At 51.1% G+C, this 15,154-nt stretch overlaps 1 protein-coding gene across 5 annotated transcripts in view; it reads left to right on the top strand.

The window, feature by feature from the left end:
• The window catches only part of NTM (neurotrimin), a 652,265-nt gene that overhangs the window by 462,497 nt on the left and 174,614 nt on the right, over positions 1–15,154 (top strand). For all 5 annotated transcript variants that reach the window (XM_075839099.1, XM_075839097.1, XM_075839096.1 and 2 more), the window contains exon 3: positions 13,763–13,995. In XM_075839099.1, the coding sequence (XP_075695214.1) occupies positions 13,763–13,995 (233 nt within the window). The remainder of the gene's footprint in view (positions 1–13,762; positions 13,996–15,154) is intronic.

Raw genomic sequence — 15,154 nt, 5'->3', positions numbered from 1 at the left:
GGCTGAGTCTCACCGCGGGGCGGCATCCGGCTGAGTCTCACCGCGGGGCGGCATTCGGCTGAGTCTCACCGCGGGGCGGCATCCGGCTGAGTCTCACCGCGGGGCGGCATCCGGCTGAGTCTCACCGCGGGGCGGCATCCGGCTGAGTCTCACCGCGGGGCGGCATCCGGCTGAGTCTCACCGCGGGGCGGCATCCGGCTGAGTCTCACCGCGGGGCGGCATCCGGCAGAGTCTCACCGCGGGGCGGCATCCGGCTGAGTCTCACCGCGGGGCGGCATCCGGCAGAGTCTCACCGCGGGGCGGCATCCGGCTGAGTCTCACCGCGGGGCGGCATCCGGCTGAGTCTCACCGCGGGGCGGCATCCGGCTGAGTCTCACCGCGGGGCGGCATCCGGCTGAGTCTCACCGCGGGGCGGCATCCGGCTGAGTCTCACCGCGGGGCGGCATCCGGCTGAGTCTCACCGCGGGGCGGCATCCGGCTGAGTCTCACCGCGGGGCGGCATCCGGCTGAGTCTCACCGCGGGGCGGCATCCGGCTGAGTCTCACCGCGGGGCGGCATCCGGCTGAGTCTCACCGCGGGGCGGCATCCGGCTGAGTCTCACCGCGGGGCGGCATCCGGCTGAGTCTCACCGCGGGGCTGCATCCGGCTGAGTCACCGCGGGGCGGCATCCGGCTACATTACCGCGGGGCGGCATCCGGCTGAGCCTCTAGATGGCACACATATAGTGACATCATCAGGAGCCGCCCGTCAGTGCTGCGCTGGCGCTTCTGTACAAGACCAAGAGGAGGTTCTGAGAAATGTCAATGTACGAATCGCCAGCACCGTCCTCCCTCCCGCCCTCCTGTATAAATCCGCATGGCAGTGATTGCAGAGCGGGCCGCAGCCTTCACAGGTGTCAGTGACCGCTGTCGCGCCTTTATTACCCCTGCGCTGCCCTTCAGACTATAGATCAGCGGATCGTCCCTCGTCACTCCTGATCCACTAACTCATTGGCGGCTTTTCTCGTGACTTCGTTGATACGTGTCTGCGTTCCATTGTGTCCGGAAGGATTGCGGACTGCACGAGGCGATAATATTCCAGAGAAGCCGCGTATTGGCATTTATTGTCGGTAAATCCGCTTTCTCTTTGTGTCAGTTTTCAGCTGTAATTGAAGGGTTAACTATGTAAAAACATCTAGATCCGTGCACTATTCTCATACACATCACCATTTTCAAGATCTCTGCTTTTTGCCAGTGAATGAGAACATTCTTGTTTACAAACTACAGTCTCCGTGCTGACCTAGTCCTGCTCACACAGCTGAGAAGTGAATACAATCTCCAGCAACCTATCGGTGATATTCGTGCTGCGGATGTATTTACCTCACAAAGGATTGTCTAGACCTGAGACAAATGTAACAAATCCTCAGCTGTGTGAGCAGACCTAGGTCTTTACAGGCTTGCAGCCTCTGAATGTAAACAAGGATGTTCCACTCACTGACAGAAATATAGAAACACAAACTGTATCAGAAAGTTTTATTCATGAATTTTTATAGGAAACTGGAAACCCCTGTGGAATGAAGATCAGAGACGGACTCTCCTTTTAGACCTGAAGACAGGAGGGGGCGCTGTTTGTTTTCTAGGATGAATCTTTCTTTTCCTCTATGATTGTCGTGGTCTCACCCGGAGTGGGATCCTGTCCGGTCTCTTCTATAACGTCAGATGAGACCCCCTCCCCGTCTCCCATTGGCCGTCCTCCCGTTTATAGCAGTGAATCCTCTGTTGGTGGCGTCCTGGTTTACACTTGTCTCCTGCTGCTGGTGAGCTCTGCGCGCGCTTCCCTTCCATAGACTGAGCGCAGTTTCTGGCATTCGATCTGCGTGGCCTTCCTGTGGCAGCCGGCGCTTGATGTCGCGCGCCACGCTCTTGCCCCGCTCTTGCCCCGCTTTTGTCCCCCTCTTATCCCGCTCTTGTCCCGCTCTTGTCCCGCTCTTGCCCCGCTTTTGTCCCGCTCTTGCCGCGCTCTTGCCGCGCTCTTGTCCCGCTCTTGCCGCGCTCTTGTCCCGCTCTTGCCGCGCTCTTGTCCCGCTCTTGCCCCGCTCTTGCCGCGCTCTTGTCCCGCTCTTGCCCCGCTCTTGCCCCGCTCTTGCCCCGCTCTTGTCCCGCTCTTGTCCCGCTCTTGCCGCTCTATTATGTTTTTATTGGCAATTACTTACAAAGAGACAAACCTGCAATTTATTCCGCAGCACATTACAATTGCTGGGAAACTGATGCAGAGACCCAAAACAACATAAAATCGATACCTAGGACTCTGGAAGCCGCTAATATTAGGATCGCTGGATTGTGCGCCGCCTATGGCAGTTTATCAGGATAATAAGCAGAGCTGGATCCTCGAGCGCAGGGGTCGCACTTATCCCTCCGTTACTAGAAAAAAAAAACATATCACTATGAATATATAGGGACCATGTCACACGGGCGTACACGATGCAGAACCTGTAGGACATTACTTATCTGGGACCCCTCATCATCCCCCCCAGCACCCGAGTCCTAAGGGCTGCCGGGTCAGACGCTTGTTTGCCCTTCCTATTCCCTGTGATGATTGGAGGTTCTCACCGTCTAAAGAGAAAAGCAATAGGGCCAATGAATCTGGGGCCCCTTCCATGAGCCATGTCTGCCACGTGGTCACTACATTGATGTCCGGTACTGGCACGTGTGGACTGTTCCTGGAGGAGGCCTCGTGTCCGTGGTCGTGGTACCCACCTCTGTGGCCGCGTTGCTCCAAGTTCCTTTGTTCAGATTGAAGTTTCTGGAGCCACCTATAGCTGAGATGGCGAGACGTGTGCCCCCCTCCGCTCATGTATTGGGCATGTGTAGTGTTTAGGAGCTTTTGTTGCGATGCCTCCAGAGTTTTCTTGGCGTTCCTCAAAATGTCCTAAATTTGTTACAACTTTGCGGCGGAAATTCGGGATCTTCAGGCTCATGACGCCAAATTTTCTCATAAATAACGTGTGTAATGAGGCGATACAAAGCCCCGTCGGTGTGTGTTCCAGGGGACGTCACTCTCAGTATAGCCCCAAATGGACGCCTCACATGATCAAAGCCCCTGTTATCGGCCCCTCACCCCTCCACTCTGCACATGAGAAATCCGACCAGAACCCAGGAGACGCCTCTGACTCTGCTGTCTCCAAGAATAAAGATCTCTCCCTCCCTGTGCGTTGTACGTGTGACTGCGGCTGCTCTCTGCGCCTTCATCTGGGGAATATTCCCTGCGGGGGGGACTTTATATTGTTCCAATTAACTTATAAAAGCAATCTCCAGCCAGAATTGGCACATTTACATGCATTAACAATTACAGCCGTTTGTTCTCCAATCTGGCTCACAAGACAAGAAGCCAGCAGCGTTTTCTTAAAGGGAGAAGGACGAGGGGGGGGGGGGGTCAGGCTGAATGGTCATCAGTGATGAGGAGGAAAATAGACAAAGCAGTATGGGTATTTATCTGTCCCCACATGGAACCACCGACCCGAGCGCCCCCTCCCCGAGCGTCACTGTATTTAACCTTTATCTCACCTAACCGCCTTACGGATGTGGAGCCGGACTGACCTCTACCTTCCCTTGTCAGCTCACCAGGGCCATTCAATCTTTCTTTCTGGTCTCTGAAACGTAAGTTCCCAATGTGTTCAGGGAGCGGACATTGCAGAAGTCTGTGAGGTGAAGCTTCAGCCTAGATCTGCACACCGGTCAGGCAGCTTTCTTGTTTTTTTTCTTTTGGTTCAGAGCCCATTCTATACACAGCACTTAGAAACTTGCATTTGAGATGAGTCGGTCACATGACCTATTTTATTATGAAAGTTTCACTTTAAGGTTAAAGACAACAACCCGTCATCTCCCCGTCAGTCCAGCAGAACATCTAAAACATTACATGGGATCGGCTGCTATTGAGCGGTAATTTTAGGCAGTCAGTATCTCAAGACCTGAGGAGGAAAACAAGAAGCAATCATCTGGTGAAATCCTGGAGAATGTAGAGTAAGGGCCAATGGAAAACAAGCGTTCATATGAACACTCGATCCCGATCGTTGCCCTGTAAACCACGCGTTCATCGGCTGATTGTATTATTTATGTAGCACTAAATATCATTGTCGGCGGCGCATCCCCCGGTGTAATCAGCGACGTGCTGCCGCCATGATGGAAATGCATGAGGACGAGCGATCGCAGTCACCTGTCCCCATACATAACCAATCATTGCTCCTTGTGAAATCAGCGCCCACCAATGAGCTGTCTCATAGGTTGGTACTAGTTTTCACGGCCCATAGCAGACCATATAAGAGGACCCTTAAGATTTCCAGTTACAGATGTCGCCGACCGGTTAGCAGAGTCTTCGGGGGGCAGATGATGAGATTTGATCTTGTTCCTAATGACGTAATGAGCGGAGGGTTGTTACTCCCAATTTCTGCCGTCAATTCTCCTCCTGATCCGGCGTTGTGCGTTGAATGCTTATATATAATTGCGCCAGTCTGCAGTCCTTGGGAAGCGCGTGACGTAATGTTTGTGTGGTTTAATCTGATGTTATGTGGAGGATGAGGAGAGGAGATAATAGACAGCACATGTTTCTTCACATAATCTGCTTCAACATATGAGGGTATAATTCGGATACTCTGTGATGTCGAGGAATCGTTCGAGATCGGGCCCCCGTAATAGACACATGATGTTCATCTCCTGGAGAGCTCGTCCTAGCTTACAATCTGCTTCATTCGCACCTTCTCATGGGGACCGTTTTCTACATGGAATAATTCAGGAATTGTCGATGCGTGAAAATCCAACCCCTGTCATCCGAGCCTTGAAATTTACTGTACATGGAAGAAAACGTGTTCATAGACTGAGAGACGGCAAACTCTTCACCGTGAATCCTGCCCATTCTAGAAGAAGCGCGCCGCACCCTCTGCCCACAGATTCTGTCGTCCTTCATTTGGTCCCCACGGTTTCAGTCAAGGTTTTACCTTTCTTGTGAATTGAGGCCCGCTCTCCGCTCTGGTGCCATTTTGATGACTGATAAAGTATCTGTGGGCAGGCTGCCATCTATCTTCTAGAAATGAGTGGCCTCACTGAGGCTTGAGGCACATTTAATGTCGTGCTCCCATTGTGTCTTTGGGCACCAGTGTACCGGGTTCAGTTTTGTCATTTGCTTGTAATGTAAAGGTCCTGAGTTTGTCTCTTTCCTGGGAGGTCGTTTCATCGGTGGTAATGGCGACTTCTCTCCTGACATCTCTGACTTCGTCTCTAGAGCAGAGGACGGCTCTTTGCAGCCTCTTACATGTCATTCATGGAAACTTGCTGCAATTCTTTCACCCGTCACCTCTGAGATTGTCATTAAACAGTTTTATTTGCCCTCCAATCCCTGAGACTTAAACTATTAAATGCCACAAAGAATGAAAAAAAAAAAAAAACGTCACAAAAGATTGGATATACCGTATAAAACATTGTAAAGAACACCGATGGAAACGAGCGTCTCCGGCCCCACGACTGACGGTAAACAACCTGCCGAAGCCCGTGCCAACGATCAGTGACTTGGACCCAGGAGTATGAGAGTAGACCAGCCAGGAGTGTGTGGTGACCCCCAGAGTACCAAGAACACACCGGAGAGACCAGATGCTGGAGACCGTATATGACCAGGACTGGGCCATGTGCTGAAGAGGCTTTCTCACTCAAGATACGGGTTATTATACTCCACCTGGCGTCGTCTCACCAATGCTGCTCAGCCACCCTACTACGGCAAGTCGCCCACCCTGTGGCATCCCTCCTCCACAGTATTGTCGTGTGCCCCTGCCCTTAGTCTCTTGTCTCTGTACTTTACTCTTTTATTACTGCCGTCCTCCGGGCTTTGTTCCTTATTTGTCCTTGGTTTCCTACGTATACTGAACATCTTCTTAAAAGAAGCTTCCTCTATCACCCGGGGCGGTAGAAGTGGACCCTGCATGGGCGCTTTAAGAGAGCAGCTGCCCCTTTCAACACAGATAGTTTGATCTTGTGCCGGGCCCCCACAACAGCTGGTCATCCTTCCTCTTCCTACAAGTGATTGGCAGCTGCCTAGTTTGAGATGACTTTACCCGCCATCGCTGCTCATTACCCGGCTCTTAGTTGGGGGTGTATTGTAGGCAGAGAGAGACACTTGACCCAGCGCTAAATTTTAAAAGGAAGGAATATTCCAACTTTATTCCAAATGTATTAAAAAATTCCATATGCAAAGGGGTGGATGCGTCAGATAGCGGACCTACGCGTTTCACACCAGTCACTTGTCCTCACTCATGGCGTGTTGCCTGGTGTGTATTGTGTAGGCCTTGTGGTTGTACTTCATTTTTGTTCTTTGGGAGATTACATGTATTTCTGGGGTTGCTGCTGTTTTCGGTCCCCCCGTCCTCCTCCAGTGTTGGCTGCATTTGTCCATTCTCTGTATTCTGATGGCGAGAAGCATTAAGGTTAAAACAGTCAACCCTTTCATTTCGGACGCGTTGTAGTGACAACCATCATAGGGGTGATGGAAAATGGATCCGGCATGAGGGTTATTTTGTCACCGCTTGGGACATCTTCGGTTTAGTCGGTATGAATGATGAGGGGGAGAGCCTTGTATCCTGTCCAAATGTGTTCATGTAACCTGGACGTCTGTACCGTTACTAATCCATGGTATCGGCGCAGCGCCTCGTGTTTGTGCTCCTGTATATGATGGACTTGGTTAGTACTGGAAAAAGGAGCGGGAGAGAGGGTTCAGGAGAACGCTGACGGATGGGGTTTGAGTAGGAAGATGCTGATGAACTGACTCGTGAACTTCTACCCCCTCCCCCGTGATGGGATCCGTACCCAGAGGTCAGCATTACATGCAGGATATTGCATTAGGATATTAACCGCAATTATCATTAAATTAGTTATATCGGAAATATACCTTAAATAATTTGACTTTAGGGGAATTTCACTAGTGTCTATTGGGGTTCACGGGATTGAGGGCTGATCTTGGGGTGCGCTGTTCACTGGGGGGGAAGGTTTGTCTGTGTTGTGGTGTCCGTGACCGGCTCCGTGCAGTGATTGTTTGGAGCATTGAAGCTCCTCCTCCCCAGGATCACCTGTTGGAGCCGCATTTTGACAGAATATCGGATATAAAGTGTCGGCCCCTCCCATTTTATTTTTTATATATTTTTTTCTTCTTTTTTTTTGTTACCCTCCGGGTTTGAACTGCTCTTCTTCAGGCCCCCGCTCACGTTTGATCATGTACGGGATCTCTAAACCGCAGCCTGATGAACATTTTCCATACTTGACATTCGGTGCTTGGTAATACTCGCTGATGGTCGTTATTCTGTTTCTTATCTGATGACGGTTTCAGGTCTTCTGGTTTATATTTCTTGGTGGTTGTAAAAATGCAAAACTACTATAAAAATAAGTATTAAAAAAACCGTGTAGGCCCTGTACGTCCTTCATCAACCTCTGACAAAGTGAAGAGCGCCTCCAAGTGGTGACTAAATGTCGCAACAGGAGAGACAGAAATCAGATTTTCATAACGTTCGAAATCCCTGTAGACTTCAATGTGTGGAGGTGAATAGGTTGTGTATTGTGTGATTATGAATGTGTTGTGTATTTCACTGTATGTATGAATGTGGTGTGTGTATATATGTTGTGTGCCTGTATATATGTTATGTGTGTGTGTCTGTGTGTGTGTGTGTGTATATGTGTGTGTGTGTGTTTGTGTGTGTGTGTGTATATGTGTGTGTGTGTATATGTGTGTGTGTATATGTTTATGTGTGTGTGTATATATGGTGTGTGTGTGTGTGTTTATATGGTGTGTGTGTGTGTGTGTGTGTATGTATATGAGTGTGTGTGTGTGTGTGTGTGTGTGTATGTATATGTGTGTGTGTATTAGTGTGTGAATGTTATGGTTCCCCTTATCGGCCCACTTCTCAGAAACCAGGTCTTGTGCATGATCCATAACCCAGCTCCCTGTGTGTGAACCAGGTGCCCTCTCGCCCTCTCGCCCCCTCACCGCAGCACGCACTGTATTTCCGGGCTGTTCTGTAGTTACTGCGATTTATCAGCGCTCCATTAGCAGATGCCGTGCGCATCACTTTCCAGTCCATTAGACAGGCTGATTATTGTTCCATTTCTAGACATCCTCTTGGAGAGACTCCTCGGCCTGATCTTTATGTGTCTGAGTCCAATGAGCCTGCAGATTGTGTTGTGCGCCTCGTCCCCTCCACTGTCCGGGTCCACAAACTTTATTCATAATGAAAATATTCTGAGCTCTGATTGATCTGCACTCAGAAGTTGTGGTTAATTTACAGAGGATTTCATCACAATTGATTTGTGGCCTGATGATGGTAAAGCCACAATTGCGTTAGTGGAGAATCGCTCTGTTCCAGATGTTTCCATAAGAACGCTGCACTGGGGAGCCACCGCCTTCACTGATGACGTCACTGCCCCCTCTCCCATAAGAACGCTGCACTGGGGAGCCGCCTTCTTCACTGATGACGTCACTGCCCCCTCTCCCATAAGAACGCTGCACTGGGGAGCCGCCTTCTTCACTGATGACGTCACTGCCCCCTCTCCCATAAGAACGCTGCACTGGGGAGCCGCCTTCTTCACTGATGACGTCACTGCCCCCTCTCCCATAAGAACGCTGCACTGGGGAGCCGCCGTCTTCACTGATGACGTCACTGCCCCCTCTCCCATAAGAACGCTGCACTGGGGAGCCGCCTTCTTCACTGATGACGTCACTGCCCCCTCTCCCATAAGAACGCTGCACTGGGGAGCCGCCTTCTTCACTGATGACGTCACTGCCCCCTCTCCCATAAGAACGCTGCACTGGGGAGCCGCCTTCTTCACATATGACATCACTGCCCCCTCTCCCATAAGAACGCTGCACTGGGGAGCCGCCTTCTTCACTGATGACGTCACTGCCCCTTCTCCGTACGTGTGCAGCAGGTGCCCATTCCTGCAGTCATGTCGTTGTTGCTTACCTGAATCCCATGGAGAAGACTCGTGCTGATTCTCCTTCTCAGACGCTGCCCTGATTCTTTCTTACTAAATTTAATACAAAAAAATCTTCCTCCGCGTGGGACGGATGTGGCACAGGATATTCGCAGCTCCCAATGGCAGCAGAACCTGAGCTGCAAAGTGTGAATGTACTTCTGCCTATAACATGAGTCCCAGCACTATAGAGCCAAAGACATAGAGCCATAAACTTATACATGGAGCCGTAGACTGAGGCCCTATGCACAGGGCTGTGCCCGTAAACATGGCCTGCAATTGCGGGCACTACCCCCACCGATGGCCGCCCGCATTTTCGGATTGTGCTTCCATACAAAGTCTGGGAGCACGGCCCGTAAAACACAAAGCGGACATGCTCCATGATTCCCGGTACAGTTATACGGCACGGACACCCATCCATAGCGATACGGTAAGGTGTCCGAGGTCAATAGAACTTAATGGAGCCGTAGAGATAAACCGATATAAACCTATACATATAAACCCTCTCCAGGTAATCAAGAGTTAATTGCTCTGCATTGTCCCCACATTGATGCATTATGGGAGGAGCAGATTGAAGTCCGGCCGGATAAGTGTGGCCCATGGAGAGTGAGGGGTTAAGTCCGTGTGCTGCCATAGCGAGCAGCTTCTTAAAATATTCCGGGAAGGTGGAGGCAGCGATTGGTATGCATTAGGCGAGCTTCAATGAAAATTAACATGTAATTGCTTCAAATGAAGTAAGTGAGAGGAGGTAATCTGTTCTTAAATTGGATTCGCAGGGTTTTTGTGGGCACCATAATGCAGCCGGAACATGAAATATTCCCAGACCCCCTTCATCAGCCCCCCCCCCCTCTCCTGTGATAGTGAGCTCTGCAGTTCAGACCTGTGCTGTGGAGGGGTTAATAGGGAAGGATCCCTCACCAGATCAGATCTATTAGATCCAGCTTTTACACGCAGATCTTGTTACAATTTGGCGTTCCCAGTCGGGTTGTAAGAAAGTGTCAGAGACGCAACGTGAAGCTCCTAAACCCTGAGTCCAAATCTGTTACTGGCCCCCACCCACCATGTTCCACTTCTACTGGTGTCTTATGAGGTAGAGAGGCTTATGGGCCCCATCAGGCACCAGGGCCCGGGGGGACTGCACAATGTCCGTCTTGCAGCTGGGCCGCTATTCTATTTATACTAGTAGACGGACTGCTGACGGGCTCGGTGGCGGCAGCACATCAGGGATCGGCGGCTGGTGGAGTTTGCGCCTCTTCCCTGTGGCCTCCATGGACACACAAGTTTATAGCGCGGGCCTGGGACGCTCCGTACTCCCGGCAGTCGCACATTCTTCCGGCTCTATGTTTTGTTGCTCCTCCGTTTACCTGCCGGCTCCACTTCGTTATTGGTTCTCTCTCCAGACTCCTGTGGCCTCCATGTTCATTGCTCTGGAATTCAGACCCTTCAGGACTCGGTGAAGATTGTGCGGGGCAATTGTGTAGAATAGTTGTCGGCGTCCTCCCGCCTCTGCATAAAGTGAAACGTCCTCGTCATCCCGGGGAGGTCACAGCCTCTGAATCTTGCCCTTTGTGTGTTGTTTTTGTGTCGAGCATCTTTATGCGCGGCCGTTGCCGACTTCTTTGATCAGCCATTGTCTCAGGGCTTAATAGTTATGCAAATGAGAGCGAGATGAAGCTGGCAGAGACCCGGGCGATGGGGAATCCATATTCCCATCCCTTATTTTTGTGACAAATACAAGCTGAGCCGGTTTTGTTTACTGACGTCTTTCCAGGAGGGGAGATTATCTGCAGCCTTCAGCCGGGGTCTCACGGGGGCAGAGAGGAGATGATACTGGTATTTAGGATCTAGAAGGCATTCGCACCAAAGCTAAAACATTTCTGTGATAATTATAAACCAGGTCCACGCAGAATAAGGTGGCATCTGGGTAGTCTGACGGTGGGCACAGCGGAAGGAGCGATCAGCACGTCTCCTTCATGTCGGAGAACTGTTGGATATAAGGACAATTGTGTAGACACTGTGATATCTCGCTGACTCCTGGGGACATCTGACGTTCATAGTCGCCACAGTGTGCCAGCAGGGGCCCCAGCCTTCTCTTACCCATGTGTGAGGTGGGGCACACAGTGTATGGCTGTGCTGTAACGTTGGGGCCACATGTGGTGTATTTATAAAATGAAACCCCCTGGGGGACATGATGACTTCTCCCATTGATGTGGCGGATTTACAAGCTGCTGATTCTGCCGCGTCGCCCCTTATGCCCACGTACTCCCCCCACAGCATACAAAGCCCATGTGCTTGTTACCCCCGGGTGGAGTGGAGCCCATAGCTGCACGGTTTTGGCGCTGCGCTCCTGGTTCTATAGACTACATTGATCTCGTGGAGGAATGTCGCACGTTGTGTAACCGTTTCCTTATATAGCATAGATTTTCGCTGAGCGGGGCGGTCGTATCATAAGTTGGGGGTCCCCTGCCTGGTCCCGGCCTCTCTGCGCAGTCAAAGCTCTTTTCCTACTTGGAGAATGATAAACTTTTTGAATGTTCTGCACGAAGCGCCGACGTCTGAGAAATTCGCAGCTGAAACCAAATCTCCGGTGATTCAGCCGTTTTATGGAGCGGTGTTTGTATGTGAGATAAACGCGGATTCGGTCCCGTTAGGAGGCGACGACTTCTCCACACCTGGAGGTTATTTAGATGCGACGTTTCCGTGGATTAACCCTGTGTAGTGCAGGCGAGGCCTTGGCTTCTCCTTCCTACTGCCGTCTCCGCTCCACCTGCGCTGTCACAATGCCCCCCCCCCCGCTGATTTCCCTCCCACCCTCCTATGAATCTTTCATCTGTTGCCGGTGTCAATCACATAACAGGACGAGCGCCGCGCTTTCCTTTCTCCCTCCGCGTTATTCCTCCCTCTTCTGTGCAGGAATCTGGTGGAAACCTTTGAAAGGGATTTTTTTTTTCTTTATTATTAAATCGGCCAGTCCGTGAGATCGCTGGAACTTTATCATCTAGCTTTTAATAGAAATTATTTTTACTTTTTGAGATGCAACTGCTGTGTCCTGTATGTAGAGCGGCTGCGTGTCCTGTATATAGAGCGGCTGCGTCCTGTATATAGAGCGGCTGCGTCTCCTGTATGTAGAGCGGCTGTGTCCTGTATATAGAGCGGCTGCGTGTCCTGTATATAGAGCGGCTGTGTCCTGTATGTAGAGGGGCTGTGTCCTGTATATAGAGCGGCTGTGTCCTGTATGTAGAGCGGCTGTGTCCTGTATGTAGAGCGGCTGTGTCCTGTATGTAGAGCGGCTGTGTCCTGTATGTAGAGCGGCTGAGTCCTGTATGTGGAGCGGCTGCGTCCTGTATGTGGAGCGGCTGCGTCCCGTATGTGGAGCGGCTGCGTCCCGTATGTGGAGCGGCTGCGTCCCGTATGTGGAGCGGCTGCGTCCCGTATGTGGAGCGGCTGCGTCCCGTATGTGGAGCGGCTGCGTCCCGTATGTGGAGAGGCTGCGTCCCGTATGTGGAGCGGCTGCGTCCCGTATGTGGAGCGGCTGCGTCCCGTATGTGGAGCGGCTGCGTCCCGTATGTGGAGGGGCTGCGTCCCGTATGTGGAGGGGCTGCGTCCCGTATGTGTAGAGGGGCTGCGTCCCGTATGTGGAGGGGCTGCGTCCCGTATGTGGAGGGGCAGCGTCCCGTATGTAGAGCGGCTGCTTTGGGTCCCGTATGTAGAGCGGCTGCTTTGGGTCCCGTATGTAGAGGGGCAGCGTCCCGTATGTAGAGCGGCTGCTTTGGGTCCCGTATGTAGAGCGGCTGCTTTGGGTCCCGTATGTAGAGGGGCAGCGTCCCGTATGTAGAGCGGCTGCTTTGGGTCCCGTATGTAGAGCGGCTGCTTTGGGTCCCGTATGTAGAGGGGCAGCGTCCCGTATGTAGAGCGGCTGCTTTGGGTCCCGTATGTAGAGCGGCTGCTTTGGGTCCCGTATGTAGAGCGGCTGCTTTGGGTCCCGTATGTAGAGCGGCCGTATCCTGAGGACCCTAGGGAGACTGTTCTCCATTGTCCCTATTTGGAGAAGCGCGACCGCTTGACGGTTACTGTAATCCACCTCCTTGTATTTTTTTCTTGCATCTATTACATGATTAAAGTGCACTGGAGACGTAGAATTGTCGTTTATGGTGCTAGTCCTAGATCAGGATCGTTCGTATCTCACTCCTCGCCACAGTCTGGCTGCCAGTATGAGCTATGCTGTCAAATCACGTTCAGAAGTGAAAATTATATAGTAGGTGGAGAAGTGGCTTACTGGGAAAATGACAACCTTCACGTAGGTCTGTGACATCATTAGCAGAGGGCTGTGACATCATTAGCAGAGGGCTGTGACATCATTAGCAGAGTGCTGTGAATTAAATTATACAATGTGATGATATTAACAGAGGGCTGTGACCTCATGAGGAGTGGGCTGTGACCTCATGAGGAGTGGGCTGTGACCTCATGAGGAGTGGGCTGTGACCTCATGAGGAGTGGGCTGTGACCTCATGAGGAGTGGGCTGTGACCTCATGAGGAGTGGGCTGTGACCTCATGAGGAGTGGGCTGTGACCTCATGAGGAGTGGGCAGTGACCTCATGAGGAGTGGGCAGTGACCTCATGAGGAGTGGGCAGTGACCTCATGAGGAGTGGGCAGTGACCTCATGAGGAGTGGGCAGTGACCTCATGAGGAGTGGGCAGTGACCTCATGAGGGGGTGTTCTGTGACATGATGAGATGTAGGCTGTTTGATCTGTGTCCACTTATATGCCTCCTTCTCTCTGCAGGTGCACGGTGGACAACAGAGTGACCCGCGTGGCCTGGCTGAACCGCAGCACCATTTTATACACCGGCAATGACAAGTGGTCCATAGACCCCCGTGTGGTACTTGTGGCCAACACCAAGAGCCAGTACAGCATTGAGATCCAGAATGTGGGCATTTATGATGAGGGACCCTACACCTGCTCCGTGCAGACCGACAATCACCCCAAAACCTCCCGCGTGCACCTCATTGTACAAGGTAAGTGTGACCCTCCTCATTCGGTCCTGGGCACTGGGGTCAGTCTGCAGGAACAGTGAGCTCATGATTTTTTTCTGTGGTCCCTGCCAGGGCCGGTGCAATGCTCTGCAGGCTGGAGCTCTGGAGTGTGGATGCGGTGTATGGCAGATTCCTCCATACTGCCTCCTGGAATGTAGTTATCTTGCTGAATATCACATGGAATCCACTCCTCAGCTGCCCCCCGGCTGTCTATCACCCCCCCCCCCCCCCGGCTGTCCATCACCCCCTGTATCTGCCCTTCTGTATTGTGCTTGTTCTTAGTCAGCCGGCCCTTTGTTCGCTACAAATAACTTCTTCTTCCTCCAGCGCGGCGTTAATCTCCCGTTCCCAGCCATTGTTTGCGGCTTAATTACCTGGTCGTAGCTGCTTTGCATCTGAGCTGCGGAGGTGGAGGGGCTGCGAGGGGGGAGTCAGACGCACAGAATTCGGGGAGACGTCGGGAGCCGCATTGATCCTCTGGTGTGTCCCACGTAGATAAGGAGAGATTCTGGGGGGATTGTTGAACGTCCTGTAGAGCTGCCATTTTCTCAGCTCTGAAAAGCTTTAATCTGCAATTTTCTCCAGCAAACTGAGCTAATAAATTCCAGAAAAGGAACAATTTCACGTGAACTGAAAGGACGAGAGACGTCGACGCGGCTGCAGAGATATCCAGCACGTATGGGAAAAATGGGTACATAGATGATATATCACCGGTCAGGGAGTATTATATATATATTATATCACAGGTCAGGGAGTATTATATATATATATTATATCACCGGTCAGGGAGTATTATATATTATATCACAGGTCAGGGAGTATTATATATATTATATCACAGGTCAGGGAGTATTATATATATTATATCACAGGTCAGGGAGTATTATATATATTATATCACAGGTCAGGGAGTATTATATATATATTATATCACAGGTCAGGGAGTATTATATATATTATATCACAGATCAGGGAGTATTATATATATTATATCACAGGTCGGAGTATTATATATATATTATATCACAGGTCAGGGAGTATTATATATTATATCACTGGTCAGGGAGTATTATATATATATTATATCACAGGTCGGAGTATTATATATATATTATATCACAGGTCAGGGAGTATTATATAT

Source organism: Rhinoderma darwinii, chromosome 10 (genome assembly GCF_050947455.1).
Source record: "Rhinoderma darwinii isolate aRhiDar2 chromosome 10, aRhiDar2.hap1, whole genome shotgun sequence".
Lineage (NCBI taxonomy): Eukaryota > Metazoa > Chordata > Amphibia > Anura > Rhinodermatidae > Rhinoderma > Rhinoderma darwinii.
This window is presented reverse-complemented; position numbering and strand designations above follow the sequence as displayed.